At 44.6% G+C, this 22,866-nt stretch overlaps 1 protein-coding gene across 1 annotated transcript in view; it reads left to right on the top strand.

The window, feature by feature from the left end:
* LOC124132730 (integrator complex subunit 1-like) overlaps positions 1–22,866 on the top strand; it is a 75,496-nt gene that overhangs the window by 12,297 nt on the left and 40,333 nt on the right. The window contains exons 8-14 of the mRNA XM_048400894.1: positions 206–351; positions 2,172–2,313; positions 4,136–4,318; positions 16,926–17,034; positions 17,150–17,270; positions 18,056–18,133; positions 21,677–21,834. Of these exons, the coding sequence (XP_048256851.1) occupies positions 206–351; positions 2,172–2,313; positions 4,136–4,318; positions 16,926–17,034; positions 17,150–17,270; positions 18,056–18,133; positions 21,677–21,834 (937 nt within the window). The remainder of the gene's footprint in view (positions 1–205; positions 352–2,171; positions 2,314–4,135; positions 4,319–16,925; positions 17,035–17,149; positions 17,271–18,055; positions 18,134–21,676; positions 21,835–22,866) is intronic.

Genomic DNA, 22,866 nt, shown 5'->3' with positions numbered 1-22,866 from the left:
CACCATACCCGTGCTCGTGGGTTTCACAGAAGTGGTAAACGTCTGAGACCTGCATCACTTCGGGCTTTCCTCCCACATTAAGCTGACACGCCGCGATATAACTGGAATACTGTTAAAAGCAGCGTTAAACCCAACTCACTCACTCACTCACTCACATACTTGTTCAAAGTGGCTGTAGCTAACCTGGTATCATGTTGTGCTGCAGCTGGCACGCACAGCCCAGGATCTGCTGATGTCGGTCTGCATGAACTGTAACCAGGCCGACCACAGTGACCTGGATGTCATCGCGCAGCTCATCAAGATGAGGATGAAGACAAAACCACTCATCAATCACTACGCCAACTGTATGAGGTGAGGAAATTTCAAGTCATTTTAGCTTCACTATTCTGTCAATTTTTATGTTGCTATTAGTGGTTTTATGTTATCTTTAATTTGATAACTGACTGTTACATTCCAAACAAGGACACTTTTATTCCTGGAAGTTTTGTCTAAAAAAACAGGCCTGTACCCAGTAATATATGGAATGCCATATGTTTTTTTGTATGCTATTTGGTTGGAACAAGAGACGTTTGTTTAATTGTTTGTTGCTCAAATCCGCACTCAGCAATATTCAATCTTTATGACGGCGGTCTGTAAATAATTGAGTCTGGCCCAGACAATCCAGTGGTTGACATCATGAGCATCTACCGTATATCGCTGTGTATAAGGCGAGTTTTTCGTACCTAAAATGAGGGGGCTAAGAAGGGGGGTCGTCTTATACACGGAGTCGAAGATCTCACATTTTTTTCCACTGGGGATGTCAACCGGCGTCCGATAGCCAGCCAAGCATTTGACAATAAAACTTCGCAATTCGTCCTAAATAACTGTTCCAATAACTATTTCCATACATAAACATGATTTGTATCTCTTTTCCTTGAATAAAGTTTAATAATTTCTGCAAATAAAGTTGAAATGATCCTCGCCTCGATGCAGATTGTCAAACCACCTCACACGGTAAAACAATCAACATCCGTGAGCAGAGAGCCGGAAGTACCGGTAAGCATTTGCATATTGCACATGTGACCTAACATGTGATAACCGGTGAAGCTGAAATCAATTCCCGCTGTTTTTACAGTTGTATTAACAAGTGTTGGAGACGGTGTGTACAAGTGATTGTGGAATAAACACGCTGAATGTGAAGCAAACATAAGCCTAGTTAGTTACAACATAGTTAATTGGCGATTAAATTACTCACCATTGTCTCTTATATGTTATTACTTCATAACTGAATTTTATTTTACGGGCACCAATTTGGTGTCGTACCGTGTAAACACAAAATGGCGACGTGTGCTGGAGTAACACATGCGACCTATCATTGTAGAAAAAAAACAACGCAAGATAAACATATTTTTATTGCATATATAAGGTTTGTGTGCGCACTTGTGATGTGTGCGAAATACGCATCAGTCGGAAAGTGCACGTTAAATCTTCTATATCAGTCAGACTTGTGATGTGTTTCATTCCCGGTCGCCTTATACACGGAGTATAGGATTTTGGGTTGATTTTTAAGGCGTGTACAGGGGGGTCGTCTTATACGTGGGGTCGCCTTATACACAGCTATAAACGGTATCTACGCAATTGGGATACGATGACATGCAGGAACCAAGTCAGCGAGCCTGACCAGCTGACCCTGTTAGTCGCCTCTTACAACAAGCAAAGTCGCCTTTTACAGCACGCATGGGTTGCTAAAGACCTTTTATAACCCGGATCTTCACTGGTTGGCACTAGACGTAGTAATACTACAATGACAGCCCTAGCTTTGGTTGTTCAATCTGTCAACTTCACATTTGTGCCCCAATGATTTATTTAATTATGCTTTGGCCCAGTTGTCTAAGGCGCCGCGATTCACTGTGCAGAGTTGCGTCCCTTGGTTGCACCAGAAACCTATGACTGTTGGTTTCGAATCCTGGTTCGTCCCGTTTATGTTTCTAGGTTTGTCAGCACCATCCCCATGCTCATGGGTTTCACCGAAGTGGTAAACGTCTGAGACCTGCATCACTTTGGGCTTTCCTCCCACATTAAGCCGACACGCCGTGATATAACTGGAAAACTGTTAAAAACGGCGTTAACCCAACTCAAAAAATAAAAATAAATAATAATGTTTTGTACTGATACATCCTCCCTCGATACAGAGAGCTGATGATACAACACTCCGGCAACCTGCGTATCGTCCTGACACACACCATCTACAACGAGTTGTCCCAGACCCGCAATCCAAACAACATGTCCCTCGTGGCTGTCACCTTCCAGATCTCTCCTGAACCTGCAGCCAAGGTGGGTCCATGATTCAAAGCTGTACATATGAACTGTCAGTCAAGGTGAGTCCATGATTCAAAGCTGTACATATGAACTGTCAGCAAAGGTGAGTCCATGATTCAAAGCTGTACATCTGAACTGTCAGCCAAGGTGAGTCCATGATTCATAGCTGTACATATGAACTGTCAGCCAAGGTGGGTCCATGATTCAAAGCTGTACATCTGAACTGTCAGCCAAGGTGAGTCCATGATTCAAAGCTGTACATCTGAACTGTCAGCCAAGGTGGGTCCATGATTCAAAGCTGTACATCTGAACTGTCAGCAAAGGTGAGTCCATGATTCAAAGCTGTACATATGAACTGTCAGCCAAGGTGAGTCAATGATTCAAAGCTGTACATCTGAACTGTCAGCCAAGGTGAGTCCATGATTCAAAGCTGTACATCTGAACTGTCAGCCAAGGTGGGTCCATGATTCAAAGCTGTACATCTGAACTGTCAGCGAAGGTGAGTCCATGATTCAAAGCTGTACATATGAACTGCCAGCCAAGGTGGGTCCATGATTCAAAGCTGTACATATGAACTGTCAGCCAAGGTGGGTCCATGATTCATAGCTGTACATATGAACTGTCAGTCAAGGTGAGTCCATGATTCATAGCTGTACATCTGAACTGTCAGCCAAGGTGGGTCCATTATTCATAGCTGTACATCTGAACTGTCAGCCAAGGTGGGTCCATGATTCATAGCTGTACATATGAACTGTCAGCCAAGGTTGGTCCATAATTCAAAGCTGTACATCTGAACTGTCAGCCAAGGTGGGTCCATGATTCATAGCTGTACATCTGAACTGTCAGCCAAGGTGAGTCCATGATTCATAGCTGTACATATGAACTGTCAGTCAAGGTGAGTCCATGATTCAAAGCTGTACATCTGAACTGTCAGCCAAGGTGGGTCCATGATTCAAAGCTGTACATCTGAACTGTCAGCCAAGGTGGGTCCATGATTCATAGCTGTACATCTGAACTGTCAGTCAAGGTGAGTCCATAATTCATAGCTGTACATCTGAACTGTTAGTCAAGGTTGGTCCATAATTCATAGCTGTACATCTGAACTGTCAGCCAAGGTGGGTCCATGATTCATAGCTGTACATCTGAACTGTCAGTCAAGGTGAGTCCATAATTCATGGCTGTACATCTGAACTGTCAGTCAAGGTTGGTCCATGATTCATAGCTGTACATCTGAACTGTCAGTAAGGTGAGTCCATGATACATGGCTGTACATCTGAACTGTCAGTAAGGTGAGTCCATGATTCATAGCTCAAGATCAGATATCAATGAAACCATGTATCCTATGAGTCTGAAGATGTGGATAGCAGCTGACTCACCTCAGTACCTCAAGGACTTTTGTCAAAGTTTCAGAGCTTGATGTGTGGTATGCTTGTGTCATACCGATCTCTGGTTCTGTGGTGACCTCTTTGATAAAAACCCACCTAAACCCTCCCTTTCGATGCAACACCAGGAAAAGTACATATGCTTTCAGCTCTACTTTCCAACCTGTTGGTCACTGACAGCATTTAAATGCCTTGTACTACTGTATGCTTTACTGTCTCACCTGAGGACAATTGTAATGATATACTTGTTACGATTATTTATATTGAGCTTTATTCTTGAGACATCTTCAGCTGTCAGTATGTTTATATATCCCTAAGATTATGCTGGTTCCAATATAACAGGAAGACACCATCAAATTGGCCAATTGTGTCTGTAAAGTGTTTCATCCCTTGCACCTGTGCACAATAATATTATACTACATCATGGAGTACATGTGTGTGTCTTCTATGTGCAGATGCTGGCAGAAATATTCCAAGATTTGTTGGCTAACAAGGATGATTACTTGCGAGCCCTACGAGCGCTGCTGCGGGAGATCGTTCGCACACTCCGCCATGACATGAACTTCACAGCCTTCTGCCTGGGGCTCATGCAGGAGAGGTCAGAGGCCAAGTTCACTGACCTTGAGGCAGCGTTCAAGGTGCGTACATCACTGGTACAGATTCAGTAGCCCTTGGATTTAAAAGTATTGACACGGTTGAGTAATAACAGATAGTTTACACTGAAATGTGACAGAAAGGTGTTAGCTCCAGTGTGATATCGGAGCTGCAGTGTAATACTGTAATACTGTCAGAGCTGTAGTGTAATACTGTAATACTGTCAGCGCTGTAGTGTAATACTGTCAGAGCTGTATTGTAATACTGTAATACTGTCAGAGCTGTAGTGTAATACTGTCAGAGCTGTAGTGTAATACTGTCAGAGCTGTAGTGTAATACTGTCATACTGTAATACTGTCAGAGCGGTAGTGTAATACTGTCAGAGCGGTAGTGTAATACTGTCAGAGCTGTAGTGTAATACTGTCAGAGCTGTTGTGTAATACTGTAATACTGTCAGAGCTGTAGTGTAATACTGTAATACTGTCAGAGCTGTAGTGTAATACTGTAATACTGTCAGAGCTGTAGTGTAATACTGTCAGAGCTGTAGTGTAATACTGTCATACTGTCAGAGCGGTAGTGTAATACTGTAATACTGTCAGAGCTGTAATGTAATACTGTAATACTGTCAGAGCGGTAGTGTAATACTGTCAAAGCGGTAGTGTAATACTGTCAGAGCGGTAGTGTAATACTGTCAGAGCTGTTGTGTAATACTATCATAGCTGTTGTGTAATACTGTCATACTGTAATACTGTCAGCGCTGTAGTGTAATACTGTCGGAGCTGTATTGTAATACTGTAATACTGTCAGAGCTGTAGTGTAATACTGTAATACTGTCAGAGCTGTAGTGTAATACTGTAATACTGTAAGAGCGGTAGTGTAATAGTGTCAGAGCTGTAGTGTAATACTGTCAGAGGGATAGTGTAATACTGTCAGAGCTGTTGTGTAATACTGTCATACTGTAATACTGTCAGTGCTGTAGTGTAATACTGTCAGAGTTGTATTGTAATACTGTAATACTATCAGAGCTGTAGTGTAATACTGTAATACTGTCAGAGCTGTAGTGTAATACTGTAATACTGTCAGAGCTGTAGTGTAATACTGTCAGAGCTGTAGTGTAATACTGTCAGAGCTGTAGTGTAATACTGTCAGAGCTGTAGTGTAATACTGTCAGAGCTGTAGGGTAATACTGTCAGAGCGGTAGTGTTATACTGTCAGAGCTGTTGTGTAATACTGTCAGAGCGGTAGTGTAATACTGTCAGAGCTTTAGTGTTATACTGTCAGAGCTGTAGTGTAATACTGTCAGAGCGTTAGTGTAATACTGTCAGAGCGGTAGTGTTATACTGTCAGAGCTTTAGTGTAATACTGTAATACTGTCAGAGCTGTAGTGTAATACTGTAATACTGTCAGAGCTGTAGTGTAATACTGTAATACTGTCAGAGAGGTAGTGTAATACTGTCAGAGCTGTAGTGTAATACTGTCAGAGCTGTAGTGTAATACTGTCAGAGCGGTAGTGTAATACTGTCAGAGCTGTAGTGTAATACTGTCAGAGCGGTAGTGTTATACTGTCAGAGCTGTTGTGTAATACTGTCAGAGCGGTAGTGTAATACTGTCAGAGCTTTAGTGTTATACTGTCAGAGCTGTAGTGTAATACTGTCAGAGCGGTAGTGTAATACTGTCAGAGCGGTAGTGTTATACTGTCAGAGCTTTAGTGCAATACTGTAATACTGTCAGAGCTTTAGTGTTATACTGTCAGAGCTGTAGTGTAATACTGTCAGAGCTGTAGTGTAATACTGTCATACTGTAATACTGTCAGCGCTGTAGTGTAATACTGTCAGAGCTGTATTGTAATACTGTAATACTATCAGAGCTGTAGTGTAATACTGTAATACTGTCAGAGCTGTAGTGTAATACTGTAATACTGTCAGAGAGGTAGTGTAATACTGTCAGAACTGTAGTGTAATACTGTCAGAGCTGTTGTGTAATACTGTCATAGCTGTTGTGTAATACTGTCATACTGTAATACTGTCAGCGCTGTAGTGTAATACTGTCGGAGCTGTATTGTAATACTGTAATACTGTCAGAGCTGTAGTGTAATACTGTAATACTGTCAGAGCTGTAGTGTAATACTGTAATACTATCAGAGCTGTAGTGTAATACTGTCATACTGTCAGAGCTGTAGTGTAATACTGTAATACTGTCAGAGAGGTAGTGTAATACTGTCAGAGCTGTAGTGTAATACTGTCAGAGCTGTAGTGTAATACTGTCAGAGCGGTAGTGTAATACTGTCAGAGCTTTAGGGTAATACTGTCAGAGCGGTAGTGTTATACTGTCAGAGCTCTTGTGTAATACTGTCAGAGCGGTAGTGTAATACTGTCAGAGCTTTAGTGTTATACTGTCAGAGCTGTAGTGTAATACTGTCAGAGCGTTAGTGTAATACTGTCAGAGCTTTAGTGTAATACTGTAATACTGTCAGAGCTGTAGTGTAATACTGTAATACTGTCAGAGCTGTAGTGTAATACTGTAATACTGTCAGAGCTGTAGTGTAATACTGTAATACTGTCAGAGCTGTAGTGTAATACTGTCAGAGCTGTAGTGTAATACTGTCATACTGTCAGAGCGGTAGTGTAATACTGTAATACTGTCAGAGCTGTAATGTAATACTGTAATACTGTCAGAGCGGTAGTGTAATACTGTCAAAGCGGTAGTGTAATACTGTCAGAGCGGTAGTGTAATACTGTCAGAGCTGTTGTGTAATACTATCATAGCTGTTGTGTAATACTGTCATACTGTAATACTGTCAGCGCTGTAGTGTAATACTGTCGGAGCTGTATTGTAATACTGTAATACTGTCAGAGCTGTAGTGTAATACTGTAATACTGTCAGAGCTGTAGTGTAATACTGTAATACTGTAAGAGCGGTAGTGTAATAGTGTCAGAGCTGTAGTGTAATACTGTCAGAGGTGTAGTGTAATACTGTCAGAGCTGTTGTGTAATACTGTCATACTGTAATACTGTCAGTGCTGTAGTGTAATACTGTCAGAGTTGTATTGTAATACTGTAATACTATCAGAGCTGTAGTGTAATACTGTAATACTGTCAGAGCTGTAGTGTAATACTGTAATACTGTCAGAGCTGTAGTGTAATACTGTCAGAGCTGTAGTGTAATTCTGTCAGAGCTGTAGTGTAATACTGTCAGAGCTGTAGTGTAATACTGTCAGAGCTGTAGGGTAATACTGTCAGAGCGGTAGTGTTATACTGTCAGAGCTGTTGTGTAATACTGTCAGAGCGGTAGTGTAATACTGTCAGAGCTTTAGTGTTATACTGTCAGAGCTGTAGTGTAATACTGTCAGAGCGTTAGTGTAATACTGTCAGAGCGGTAGTGTTATACTGTCAGAGCTGTTGTGTAATACTGTAATACTGTCAGAGCTGTAGTGTAATACTGTAATACTGTCAGAGCTGTAGTGTAATACTGTAATACTGTCAGAGAGGTAGTGTAATACTGTCAGAGCTGTAGTGTAATACTGTCAGAGCTGTAGTGTAATACTGTCAGAGCGGTAGTGTAATACTGTCAGAGCTGTAGTGTAATACTGTCAGAGCGGTAGTGTAATACTGTCAGAGCTTTAGGGTAATACTGTCAGAGCGGTAGTGTTATACTGTCAGAGCGGTAGTGTAATACTGTCAGAGCGGTAGTGTAATACTGTCAGAGCTTTAGTGTTATACTGTCAGAGCTGTAGTGTAATACTGTCAGAGCGTTAGTGTAATACTGTCAGAGCTGTAGTGTAATACTGTAATACTATCAGAGCTGTAGTGTAATACTGTCATACTGTCAGAGCTGTAGTGTAATACTGTAATACTGTCAGAGAGGTAGTGTAATACTGTCAGAGCTGTAGTGTAATACTGTCAGAGCTGTAGTGTAATACTGTCAGAGCGGTAGTGTAATACTGTCAGAGCTTTAGGGTAATACTGTCAGAGCGGTAGTGTTATACTGTCAGAGCTCTTGTGTAATACTGTCAGAGCGGTAGTGTAATACTGTCAGAGCTTTAGTGTTATACTGTCAGAGCTGTAGTGTAATACTGTCAGAGCGTTAGTGTAATACTGTCAGAGCTTTAGTGTAATACTGTAATACTGTCAGAGCTGTAGTGTAATACTGTAATACTGTCAGAGCTGTAGTGTAATACTGTAATACTGTCAGAGCTGTAGTGTAATACTGTAATACTGTCAGAGCTGTAGTGTAATACTGTCAGAGCTGTAGTGTAATACTGTCATACTGTCAGAGCGGTAGTGTAATACTGTAATACTGTCAGAGCTGTAATGTAATACTGTAATACTGTCAGAGCGGTAGTGTAATACTGTCAAAGCGGTAGTGTAATACTGTCAGAGCGGTAGTGTAATACTGTCAGAGCTGTTGTGTAATACTATCATAGCTGTTGTGTAATACTGTCATACTGTAATACTGTCAGCGCTGTAGTGTAATACTGTCGGAGCTGTATTGTAATACTGTAATACTGTCAGAGCTGTAGTGTAATACTGTAATACTGTCAGAGCTGTAGTGTAATACTGTAATACTGTAAGAGCGGTAGTGTAATAGTGTCAGAGCTGTAGTGTAATACTGTCAGAGGTGTAGTGTAATACTGTCAGAGCTGTTGTGTAATACTGTCATACTGTAATACTGTCAGTGCTGTAGTGTAATACTGTCAGAGTTGTATTGTAATACTGTAATACTATCAGAGCTGTAGTGTAATACTGTAATACTGTCAGAGCTGTAGTGTAATACTGTAATACTGTCAGAGCTGTAGTGTAATACTGTCAGAGCTGTAGTGTAATACTGTCAGAGCTGTAGTGTAATACTGTCAGAGCTGTAGTGTAATACTGTCAGAGCTGTAGGGTAATACTGTCAGAGCGGTAGTGTTATACTGTCAGAGCTGTTGTGTAATACTGTCAGAGCGGTAGTGTAATACTGTCAGAGCTTTAGTGTTATACTGTCAGAGCTGTAGTGTAATACTGTCAGAGCGTTAGTGTAATACTGTCAGAGCGGTAGTGTTATACTGTCAGAGCTGTTGTGTAATACTGTAATACTGTCAGAGCTGTAGTGTAATACTGTAATACTGTCAGAGCTGTAGTGTAATACTGTAATACTGTCAGAGAGGTAGTGTAATACTGTCAGAGCTGTAGTGTAATACTGTCAGAGCTGTAGTGTAATACTGTCAGAGCGGTAGTGTAATACTGTCAGAGCTGTAGTGTAATACTGTCAGAGCGGTAGTGTAATACTGTCAGAGCTTTAGGGTAATACTGTCAGAGCGGTAGTGTTATACTGTCAGAGCGGTAGTGTAATACTGTCAGAGCGGTAGTGTAATACTGTCAGAGCTTTAGTGTTATACTGTCAGAGCTGTAGTGTAATACTGTCAGAGCGTTAGTGTAATACTGTCAGAGCTTTAGTGTAATACTGTAATACTGTCAGAGCTGTAGTGTAATACTGTAATACTGTCAGAGCTGTAGTGTAATACTGTAATACTGTCAGAGAGGTAGTGTTATACTGTCAGAGCTGTAGTGTAATACTGTCAGAGCTGTAGTGTAATACTGTCAGAGCTGTAGGGTAATACTGTCAGAGCGGTAGTGTTATACTGTCAGAGCTGTTGTGTAATACTGTCAGAGCGGTAGTGTAATACTGTAATACTATCAGAGCTGTAGTGTAATACTGTCATACTGTCAGAGCTGTAGTGTAATACTGTAATACTGTCAGAGAGGTAGTGTAATACTGTCAGAGCTGTAGTGTAATACTGTCAGAGCGGTAGTGTAATACTGTCAGAGCTGTAGGGTAATACTGTCAGAGCGGTAGTGTTATACTGTCAGAGCTGTTGTGTAATACTGTCAGAGCGGTAGTGTAATACTGTCAGAGCTTTAGTGTTATACTGTCAGAGCTGTATTGTAATACTGTCAGAGCGTTAGTGTAATACTGTCAGAGCTTTAGTGTAATACTGTAATACTGTCAGAGCTGTAGTGTAATACTGTAATACTGTCAGAGCTGTAGTGTAATACTGTAATACTGTCAGAGAGGTAGTGTAATACTGTCAGAGCGGTAGTGTAATACTGTCAGAGCTGTAGTGTAATACTGTCAGAGCTGTAGGGTAATACTGTCAGAGCGGTAGTGTTATACTGTCAGAGCTGTTGTGTAATACTGTCAGAGCGGTAGTGTAATACTGTCAGAGCTTTAGTGTTATACTGTCAGAGCTGTAGTGTAATACTGTCAGAGCGGTAGTGTGATACTGTCAGAGCGGTAGTGTTATACTGTCAGAGCTTTAGTGCAATACTGTAATACTGTCAGAGCTTTAGTGTTATACTGTCAGAGCTGTAGTGTAATACTGTCAGAGCGGTAGTGTAATACTGTCATACTGTAATACTGTCAGCGCTGTAGTGTAATACTGTCAGAGCTGTATTGTAATACTGTAATACTATCAGAGCTGTAGTGTAATACTGTAATACTGTCAGAGCTGTAGTGTAATACTGTAATACTGTCAGAGAGGTAGTGTAATACTGTCAGAGCTGTAGTGTAATACGGTCAGAGCTGTTGTGTAATACTGTCATAGCTGTTGTGTAATACTGTCATACTGTAATACTGTCAGCGCTGTAGTGTAATACTGTCGGAGCTGTATTGTAATACTGTAATACTGTCAGAGCTGTAGTGTAATACTGTAATACTGTCAGAGCTGTAGTGTAATACTGTAATACTGTAAGAGCGGTAGTGTAATAGTGTCAGAGCTGTAGTGTAATACTGTCAGAGCTGTAGTGTAATACTGTCAGAGCTGTTGTGTAATACTGTCATACTGTAATACTGTCAGCGCTGTAGTGTAATACTGTCAGAGCTGTAGTGTAATACTGTAATACTATCAGAGCTGTAGTGTAATACTGTCATACTGTCAGAGCTGTAGTGTAATACTGTAATACTGTCAGAGAGGTAGTGTAATACTGTCAGAGCTGTAGTGTAATACTGTCAGAGCTGTAGTGTAATACTGTCAGAGCGGTAGTGTAATACTGTCAGAGCTGTAGGGTAATACTGTCAGAGCGGTAGTGTTATACTGTCAGAGCTGTTGTGTAATACTGTCAGAGCGGTAGTGTAATACTGTCAGAGCTTTAGTGTTATACTGTCAGAGCTGTAGTGTAATACTGTCAGAGCGGTTGTGTAATACTGCCAGAGCGGTAGTGTTATACTGTCAGAGCTTTAGTGTAATACTGTAATACTGTCAGAGCTGTAGTGTAATACTGTAATACTGTCAGAGCTGTAGTGTAATACTGTAATACTGTCAGAGAGGTAGTGTAATACTGTCAGAGCTGTAGTGTAATACTGTCAGAGCTGTAGTGTAATACTGTCAGAGCTGTAGTGTAATACTGTCAGAGCTGTAGGGTAATACTGTCAGAGCGGTAGTGTTATACTGTCAGAGCTGTTGTGTAATACTGTCAGAGCGGTAGTGTAATACTGTCAGAGCTTTAGTGTTATACTGTCAGAGCTGTAGTGTAATACTGTCAGAGCGGTAGTGTAATACTGTCAGAGCGGTAGTGTTATACTGTCAGAGCTTTAGTGTAATACTGTAATACTGTCAGAGCTGTAGTGTAATACTGTCAGAGAGGTAGTGTAATACTGTCAGAGCTGTAGTGTAATACTGTCATAGCTGTAGTGTAATACTGTCAGAGCTGTTGTGTAATACTGTCAGAGCGGTAGTGTAATACTGTCAGAGCTTTAGTGTTATACTGTCAGAGCGGAAGTGTAATACTGTCAGAGCGGTAGTGTAATACTGTCAGAGCGGTAGTGTAATACTGTCAGAGCTGTTGTGTAATACTGTAATACTGTCAGAGCTGTAGTGTAATACTGTCAGAGCTTTAGTGTAATACTGTAATACTGTCAGAGCGGTAGTGTAATACTGTCAGAGCGGTAGTGTTATACTGTCAGAGCTGTAGTGTAATACTGTCAGAGCTGTAGTGTAATACTGTCATACTGTAATACTGTCAGAGCTGTAGTGTAATACTGTCAGAGCTTTAGTGTTATACTGTCAGAGCTGTAGTGTAATACTGTCAGAGCTGTTGTGTAATACTGTCAGAGCGGTAGTGTAATACTGTCAGAGCTTTAGTGTTATACTGTCAGAGCTGTAGTGTAATACTGTCAGAGCGGTAGTGTGATACTGTCAGAGCGGTAGTGTTATACTGTCAGAGCTTTAGTGCAATACTGTAATACTGTCAGAGCTTTAGTGTTATACTGTCAGAGCTGTAGTGTAATACTGTCAGAGCGGTAGTGTTATACTGTCAGAGCTGTTGTGTAATACTGTCAGAGCGGTAGTGTAATACTGTAATACTATCAGAGCTGTAGTGTAATACTGTCATACTGTCAGAGCTGTAGTGTAATACTGTAATACTGTCAGAGAGGTAGTGTAATACTGTCAGAGCTGTAGTGTAATACTGTCAGAGCTGTAGTGTAATACTGTCAGAGCGGTAGTGTAATACTGTCAGAGCTGTAGGGTAATACTGTCAGAGCGGTAGTGTTATACTGTCAGAGCTGTTGTGTAATACTGTCAGAGCGGTAGTGTAATTCTGTCAGAGCTTTAGTGTTATACTGTCAGAGCTGTATTGTAATACTGTCAGAGCGTTAGTGTAATACTGTCAGAGCTTTAGTGTAATACTGTAATACTGTCAGAGCTGTAGTGTAATACTGTCATACTGTAATACTGTCAGCGCTGTAGTGTAATACTGTCGGAGCTGTATTGTAATACTGTAATACTGTCAGAGCTGTAGTGTAATACTGTAATACTGTCAGAGCTGTAGTGTAATACTGTAATACTATCAGAGCTGTAGTGTAATACTGTCATACTGTCAGAGCTGTAGTGTAATACTGTAATACTGTCAGAGAGGTAGTGTAATACTGTCAGAGCTGTAGTGTAATACTGTCAGAGCTGTAGTGTAATACTGTCAGAGCGGTAGTGTAATACTGTCAGAGCTTTAGGGTAATACTGTCAGAGCGGTAGTGTTATACTGTCAGAGCGGTAGTGTAATACTGTCAGAGCGGTAGTGTAATACTGTCAGAGCTTTAGTGTTATACTGTCAGAGCTGTAGTGTAATACTGTCAGAGCGTTAGTGTAATACTGTCAGAGCTTTAGTGTAATACTGTAATACTGTCAGAGCTGTAGTGTAATACTGTAATACTGTCAGAGCTGTAGTGTAATACTGTAATACTGTCAGAGAGGTAGTGTTATACTGTCAGAGCTGTAGTGTAATACTGTCAGAGCTGTAGTGTAATACTGTCAGAGCTGTAGGGTAATACTGTCAGAGCGGTAGTGTTATACTGTCAGAGCTGTTGTGTAATACTGTCAGAGCGGTAGTGTAATACTGTAATACTATCAGAGCTGTAGTGTAATACTGTCATACTGTCAGAGCTGTAGTGTAATACTGTAATACTGTCAGAGAGGTAGTGTAATACTGTCAGAGCTGTAGTGTAATACTGTCAGAGCGGTAGTGTAATACTGTCAGAGCTGTAGGGTAATACTGTCAGAGCGGTAGTGTTATACTGTCAGAGCTGTTGTGTAATACTGTCAGAGCGGTAGTGTAATACTGTCAGAGCTTTAGTGTTATACTGTCAGAGCTGTATTGTAATACTGTCAGAGCGTTAGTGTAATACTGTCAGAGCTTTAGTGTAATACTGTAATACTGTCAGAGCTGTAGTGTAATACTGTAATACTGTCAGAGCTGTAGTGTAATACTGTAATACTGTCAGAGAGGTAGTGTAATACTGTCAGAGCGGTAGTGTAATACTGTCAGAGCTGTAGTGTAATACTGTCAGAGCTGTAGGGTAATACTGTCAGAGCGGTAGTGTTATACTGTCAGAGCTGTTGTGTAATACTGTCAGAGCGGTAGTGTAATACTGTCAGAGCTTTAGTGTTATACTGTCAGAGCTGTAGTGTAATACTGTCAGAGCGGTAGTGTGATACTGTCAGAGCGGTAGTGTTATACTGTCAGAGCTTTAGTGCAATACTGTAATACTGTCAGAGCTTTAGTGTTATACTGTCAGAGCTGTAGTGTAATACTGTCAGAGCGGTAGTGTAATACTGTCATACTGTAATACTGTCAGCGCTGTAGTGTAATACTGTCAGAGCTGTATTGTAATACTGTAATACTATCAGAGCTGTAGTGTAATACTGTAATACTGTCAGAGCTGTAGTGTAATACTGTAATACTGTCAGAGAGGTAGTGTAATACTGTCAGAGCTGTAGTGTAATACGGTCAGAGCTGTTGTGTAATACTGTCATAGCTGTTGTGTAATACTGTCATACTGTAATACTGTCAGCGCTGTAGTGTAATACTGTCGGAGCTGTATTGTAATACTGTAATACTGTCAGAGCTGTAGTGTAATACTGTAATACTGTCAGAGCTGTAGTGTAATACTGTAATACTGTAAGAGCGGTAGTGTAATAGTGTCAGAGCTGTAGTGTAATACTGTCAGAGCTGTAGTGTAATACTGTCAGAGCAGTTGTGTAATACTGTCATACTGTAATACTGTCAGCGCTGTAGTGTAATACTGTCAGAGCTGTAGTGTAATACTGTAATACTATCAGAGCTGTAGTGTAATACTGTCATACTGTCAGAGCTGTAGTGTAATACTGTAATACTGTCAGAGAGGTAGTGTAATACTGTCAGAGCTGTAGTGTAATACTGTCAGAGCTGTAGTGTAATACTGTCAGAGCGGTAGTGTAATACTGTCAGAGCTGTAGGGTAATACTGTCAGAGCGGTAGTGTTATACTGTCAGAGCTGTTGTGTAATACTGTCAGAGCGGTAGTGTAATACTGTCAGAGCTTTAGTGTTATACTGTCAGAGCTGTAGTGTAATACTGTAATACTGTCAGAGCTGTAGTGTAATACTGTAATACTGTCAGAGAGGTAGTGTAATACTGTCAGAGCTGTAGTGTAATACTGTCAGAGCTGTAGTGTAATACTGTCAGAGCTGTAGTGTAATACTGTCAGAGCTGTAGGGTAATACTGTCAGAGCGGTAGTGTTATACTGTCAGAGCTGTTGTGTAATACTGTCAGAGCGGTAGTGTAATACTGTCAGAGCTTTAGTGTTATACTGTCAGAGCTGTAGTGTAATACTGTCAGAGCGGTAGTGTAATACTGTCAGAGCGGTAGTGTTATACTGTCAGAGCTGTTGTGTAATACTGTAATACTGTCAGAGCTGTAGTGTAATACTGTCAGAGAGGTAGTGTAATACTGTCAGAGCTGTAGTGTAATACTGTCATAGCTGTAGTGTAATACTGTCAGAGCTGTTGTGTAATACTGTCAGAGCGGTAGTGTAATACTGTCAGAGCTTTAGTGTTATACTGTCAGAGCGGTAGTGTAATACTGTCAGAGCCGTAGTGTAATACTGTCAGAGCGGTAGTGTAATACTGTCAGAGCTGTTGTGTAATACTGTAATACTGTCAGAGCTGTAGTGTAATACTGTCAGAGCTTTAGTGTAATACTGTAATACTGTCAGAGCGGTAGTGTAATACTGTCAGAGCGGTAGTGTTATACTGTCAGAGCTTTAGTGTAATACTGTAATACTGTCAGAGCGGTAGTGTAATACTGTCAGAGCGGTAGTGTTATACTGTCAGAGCTTTAGTGTAATACTGTAATACTGTCAGAGCGGTAGTGTAATACTGTCAGAGCTGTAGTGTAATACTGTCAGAGCTGTAGTGTAATACTGTCAGAGCGGTAGTGTAATACTGTCAGAGCGGTAGTGTAATACTGTAATACTGTCAGAGCGGTAGTGTAATACTGTCAGAGCTGTAGTGTAATACTGTCAGAGCTGTAGTGTAATACTGTCAGAGCTGTAGTGTAATACTGTCATACTGTAATACTGTCAGAGCTGTAGTGTAATACTGTCAGAGCTGTTGTGTAATACTGTCAGAGCTGTAGTGTAATACTGTCAGAGCTGTTGTGTAATACTGTCATACTGTAATACTGTCAGCGCTGTAGTGTAATACTGTCAGAGCTGTATTGTAATACTGTAATACTGTCAGAGCTGTAGTGTAATACTGTAATACTGTCAGAGCTGTAGTGTAATACTGTCAGAGCTGTAGTGTAATACTGTCAGAGCTGTAGTGTAATACTGTCAGAGCTGTAGTGTAATACTGTCAGAGCTGTAGTGTAATACTGTCAGAGCTGTAGTGTAATACTGTAATACTGTCAGAGCGGTAGTGTAATACTGTCAGAGCGGTAGTGTAATACTGTCAGAGGTGTAGTGTAATACTGTCAGAGCTGTTGTGTAATACTGTCAGAGCTGTAGTGTAATACTGTCAGAGCGGTAGTGTAATACTGTCAGAGCGGTTGTGTAATACTGTCAGAGCGGTAGTGTAATACTGTGAGAGCGGTAGTGTAATACTGTCAGACCTGTAGTGTAATACTGTCAGAGCGGTAGTGTAATACTGTCAGAGGTGTAGTGTAATACTGTCAGTGCGGTAGTGTAATACTGTCAGAGCGGTAGTGTAATACTGTCAGAGCTACAGTGTAATACTGTCAGTCGTGCTTGATTGTCAGCCAAATTTTGTCTTGTCCTCACAATTGTGCATTGTCATCAAAGCTGTAACATTGTCAGAGATGTAGTGTAATATTAATGGCCTATGTCCCCATCTGTATACAGGAGAGGTTTGTCATGTCGATCGCTGACCTCATCACTCTCAGTGTGCTGATGGGCATCACTCCGGCAGTCAGGGAGGCTGTGGCATCTCTCGCCAGAGGGGAACACAAAGGTGGGACATTCCTTCATCTAGCAATCCTTGTCTTTTCTTCAGCAAATTTTATAGATCATGACTCAAATCATGCACATATTTGAAACTCTTAACCTCATTTGTAATTGTTTTCCAGACCTAGAGACCTTGCAGCAGTTCAAGCAGCAGGTTGCCATGATACAGCGCGACGCCATCTGGTGGCTGCACACAGTCGTTCCAAAGGCCATGGACGTCAAGGCGGCAGAGTATGTCCACTGGTAAGTTGCTGCTGCGCAACCGAATTTGCAGCTATTTTGGTTTGGTCTGTTGAATGAAAACTGTTATTTATTTTCATTTAAACACATAGTTTGATGTAGGCAATAAAGAAAATGGTACATTCTCGTTTGATACCATGTATACAAAATGTTTTAGCTCTGTATGGTATATGACCATAAAATGCCATAGATACGAGGGGCGTTCAATAAGTTTTGCAACTTCAATATAAGACCAAGTCGCAGAATATCTTTTGCACTTGTATTTTTCAATATAATCTCCATTCACCTCAATACACTTATTCCATTTGTCCTTCAAGCTTTTAATACCACTTTTATAGAAATCCGCATATTGGCCCTCTAAACACGCCTCTGTGGCATCCTTTATGTCCTCGTCATCCTGGAAGCGTCTTCCACGTAGGGCAGATTTCATTTGTCGGAACAGGAAATAGTCCCTGGGGGCTGAGTCTGGGCTGTACAATTAAATCACCCACCCTACAGCCCAGACTTAGCCCCCGAGTGACTATTTCCTGTTCCGGCAAATGAAATCTGATAGATAATTTACTTGTTTCCTAGAAATATATTCTAACAAGGAGTGTAGTATTCTCTACATATCAATCTGTGTATTGAGGGATATCAGTAGAAGTTTTCTAATACTCATTGTTTGTTATTATTATGTACAGCAACATCCACTGTAGGTAGTGGTTTATCTTGTTGATTTCTTATGTGTAGAACATGAAAGAAATGTTTTTGTGACTGACCATGTGCTCTGACTGATGTCTATGTTGCAGCCTGCACAAGGTGCTGTTCATGGAGGAGGCCCAGCACTACTACAACAAGGACAACTGGCCCCCCGAGGGAGACCGCACGTGAGTACTGGTTGCAGTGTGGAAGGGGGGTGGGGTACAACAAGGACAACTGGCCCCCCGAGGGAGACCGCACGTGAGTACTGGCTGCAGTGTGGGAGGGGTGTGTGGGTACAACAAGGACAACTGGCCCCCCGAGGGAGACCGCACGTGAGTACTGGCTGCAGTGTGGGAGGGGGGTGGGGTACAAGGACAACTGGCCCCCCGAGGGTGACCGCACGTGAGTACTGGCTGCAGTGTGGGAGGGGGTGGGGTACAAGGACAACTGGCCCCCCGAGGGTGACCGCACGTGAGTACTGGCTGCAGTGTGGGAGGGGGGTGGGGTACAAGGACAACTGGCCCCCCGAGGGTGACCGCACGTGAGTACTGGCTGCAGTGTGGGAGGGGGGTGGGGTACAAGGACAACTGGCCCCCCGAGGGTGACCGCACGTGAGTACTGGCTGCAGTGTGGGAGGGGGTGGGGTACAAGGACAACTGGCCCCCCGAGGGTGACCGCACGTGAGTACTGGCTGCAGTGTGGGAGGGGGGTGGGGTACAAGGACAACTGGCCCCCCGAGGGTGACCGCACGTGAGTACTGGCTGCAGTGTGGGAGGGGGTGGGGTACAAGGACAACTGGCCCCCCGAGGGTGACCGCACGTGAGTACTGGCTGCAGTGTGGGAGGGGGTGGGGTACAAGGACAACTGGCCCCCCGAGGGTGACCGCACGTGAGTACTGGCTGCAGTGTGGGAGGGGGTGGGGTACAAGGACAACTGGCCCCCCGAGGGTGACCGCACGTGAGTACTGGCTGCAGTGTGGGAGGGGGTGGGGTACAAGGACAACTGGCCCCCCGAGGGTGACCGCACGTGAGTACTGGCTGCAGTGTGGGAGGGGGGTGGGGTACAAGGACAACTGGCCCCCCGAGGGTGACCGCACGTGAGTACTGGCTGCAGTGTGGGAGGGGGGTGGGGTACAAGGACAACTGGCCCCCCGAGGGAGACCGCACGTGAGTACTGGCTGCAGTGTGGGAGGGGGTGGGGTACAAGGACAACTGGCCCCCCGAGGGTGACCGCACGTGAGTACTGGCTGCAGTGTGGGAGGGGGTGGGGTACAAGGACAACTGGCCCCCCGAGGGTGACCGCACGTGAGTACTGGCTGCAGTGTGGGAGGGGGGTGGGGTACAACAAGGACAACTGGCCCCCCGAGGGAGACCGCACGTGAGTACTGGCTGCAGTGTGGGAGGGGTGTGTGGGTACAACAAGGACAACTGGCCCCCCGAGGGAGACCGCACGTGAGTACTGGCTGCAGTGTGGGAGGGGGGTGGGGTACAAGGACAACTGGCCCCCCGAGGGTGACCGCACGTGAGTACTGGCTGCAGTGTGGGAGGGGGGTGGGGTACAACAAGGACAACTGGCCCCCCGAGGGTGACCGCACATGAGTACTGGCTGCAGTGTGGGAGGGGGTGGGGTACAAGGACAACTGGCCCCCCGAGGGAGACCGCACGTGAGTACTGGCTGCAGTGTGGGAGGGGGTGGGGTACAAGGACAACTGGCCCCCCGAGGGTGACCGCACGTGAGTACTGGCTGCAGTGTGGGAGGGGGTGGGGTACAAGGACAACTGGCCCCCCGAGGGTGACCGCACGTGAGTACTGGCTGCAGTGTGGGAGGGGGTGGGGTACAAGGACAACTGGCCCCCCGAGGGTGACCGCACATGAGTACTGGCTGCAGTGTGGGAGGGGGTGGGGTACAAGGACAACTGGCCCCCCGAGGGTGACCGCACGTGAGTACTGGCTGCAGTGTGGGAGGGGGGTGGGGTACAACAAGGACAACTGGCCCCCCGAGGGAGAGGGCACGTGAGTACTTGCTGCAGTGTTGGAGGGGTGGGGTACAACAAGGACAACTGGCCCCCCGAGGGAGACCGCACGTGAGTACTGGCTGCAGTGTGGGAGGGGTGTGTGGGTACAACAAGGACAACTGGCCCCCCGAGGGAGACTGCACGTGAGTACTGGCTGCAGTGTGGGAGGGGGGTGGGGTACAAGGACAACTGGCCCCCCGAGGGTGACCGCACGTGAGTACTGGCTGCAGTGTGGGAGGGGGGTGGGGTACAACAAGGACAACTGGCCCCCCGAGGGTGACCGCACATGAGTACTGGCTGCAGTGTGGGAGGGGGTGGGGTACAAGGACAACTGGCCCCCCGAGGGTGACCGCACGTGAGTACTGGCTGCAGTGTGGGAGGGGGTGGGGTACAAGGACAACTGGCCCCCCGAGGGTGACCGCACGTGAGTACTGGCTGCAGTGTGGGAGGGGGTGGGGTACAAGGACAACTGGCCCCCCGAGGGTGACCGCACGTGAGTACTGGCTGCAGTGTGGGAGGGGGTGGGGTACAAGGACAACTGGCCCCCCGAGGGTGACCGCACATGAGTACTGGCTGCAGTGTGGGAGGGGGTGGGGTACAAGGACAACTGGCCCCCCGAGGGTGACCGCACGTGAGTACTGGCTGCAGTGTGGGAGGGGGGTGGGGTACAACAAGGACAACTGGCCCCCCGAGGGAGAGGGCACGTGAGTACTTGCTGCAGTGTTGGAGGGGTGGGGTACAACAAGGACAACTGGCCCCCCGAGGGAGACCGCACGTGAGTACTGGCTGCAGTGTGGGAGGGGTGTGTGGGTACAACAAGGACAACTGGCCCCCCGAGGGAGACTGCACGTGAGTACTGGCTGCAGTGTGGGAGGGGGGTGGGGTACAAGGACAACTGGCCCCCCGAGGGTGACCGCACGTGAGTACTGGCTGCAGTGTGGGAGGGGGGTGGGGTACAACAAGGACAACTGGCCCCCCGAGGGTGACCGCACATGAGTACTGGCTGCAGTGTGGGAGGGGGTGGGGTACAAGGACAACTGGCCCCCCGAGGGTGACCGCACGTGAGTACTGGCTGCAGTGTGGGAGGGGGTGGGGTACAAGGACAACTGGCCCCCCGAGGGTGACCGCACGTGAGTACTGGCTGCAGTGTGGGAGGGGGTGGGGTACAAGGACAACTGGCCCCCCGAGGGTGACCGCACGTGAGTACTGGCTGCAGTGTGGGAGGGGGTGGGGTACAAGGACAACTGGCCCCCCGAGGGTGACCGCACGTGAGTACTGGCTGCAGTGTGGGAGGGGGTGGGGTACAAGGACAACTGGCCCCCCGAGGGTGACCGCACATGAGTACTGGCTGCAGTGTGGGAGGGGGTGGGGTACAAGGACAACTGGCCCCCCGAGGGTGACCGCACGTGAGTACTGGCTGCAGTGTGGGAGGGGGGTGGGGTACAACAAGGACAACTGGCCCCCCGAGGGAGAGGGCACGTGAGTACTTGCTGCAGTGTTGGAGGGGTGGGGTACAACAAGGACAACTGGCCCCCCGAGGGAGACCGCACGCGAGTACTGGCTACAGTGTGAGAGGGAATAACTTTTAAAGTGGCTTTAGGCCAAACTCACTCCCTTTTTCTTCTCCATTACTGTTTCAAAATAAACAGGTTTTTTTAGTGGATCTTGGATAAATCTTCTTCTTTGCTGACTATGTTGCCTGGCAACCTTGCAGGATGATGTTGCGACTGGCTGCAGAGGTGCCTGTGATGGAGGACTCACTGATGCGAGTGTTACTGATTGGCTTGTCCCGCGAGCTGCCTCTCAGTGCTGCTGATGCTGTGGAGTTGGCGGACCAGCTCATCAGGCGGGCAGCTCCCCTCTACCTCGGAGGTCAGTCAAGCTTAACATTTATCATTTTATTTCAAAGGGTATCTTAACATATTTTCACTGATCAATGTCGACTGGTAACTTCAAATCTGGCGTTTTCAAAATCCTTTTCTAAATGTATTTGAAAGAAAACAGGTTATTAAGCCAGCAGTCTAACCAGTATGTTATGTTCTAAGTTGTAGCAGGATCACTCGGGGTACATGGGGTACATAAAACTCTGTGTACCCCGAGTGATCCTGCTACAACGAATTTATCTTACCTACATGATTTAATATGACATTGTAAATGAATTAAAATAAATTCAAAATAGATAGATAACAGCTGTTCGATTGAGCGGAGGTTAGCTTGTGCTATGTCATGACCTTCATTGACATAAGGGATTTATTCTGTCTCTCAGAAATCCATGAGCAGCCTGTATTGCTCGTGGCGGGGTATAAGAGATTTATTACCCCACTGGGAAGTTTATCCCCCTTCAAGGCGGGATACACGTTATTTTATCAAGATCACATCACATCAGATCTCATCATTTGTACATGGATGTATGATAAAGCCTGTTGTACGTTACATTGGGTATGTTGTACATTAAAGTGGGTATGTTGTATATTACAGCAGGTATGTTGTACATTACAGAGAGTGTTGTACATTACAGAGAGTGTTGTACATTACAGAGAGTGTGTTGTACATTACAGTATGTTGTATATTACAGCAGGTATGTTGTACATTACAGAGAGTGTTGTACATTACAGAGAGTGTTGTACATTACGGAGAGTGTTGTACATTACAGAGAGTGTGTTGTACATTACAGTATGTTGTACATTACAGCAGGTATGTTGTACATTACAGAGAGTGTGTTGTACATTACAGAGAGTGTTGTACATTACAGCGAGTGTGTTGTACATTACAGCAGGTATGTTGTACATTACAGAGAGTGTGTTGTACATTACAGAGAGTGTTGTACATTACAGAGAGTGTTGTACATTACAGAGAGTGTTGTACATTACAGAGAGTGTGTTGTACATTACAGTATGTTGTATA

Source organism: Haliotis rufescens, unplaced genomic scaffold (assembly GCF_023055435.1).
Source record: "Haliotis rufescens isolate VD_foot unplaced genomic scaffold, xgHalRufe1.0.p SCAF_20, whole genome shotgun sequence".
NCBI lineage: Eukaryota > Metazoa > Mollusca > Gastropoda > Lepetellida > Haliotidae > Haliotis > Haliotis rufescens.
This window is presented reverse-complemented; position numbering and strand designations above follow the sequence as displayed.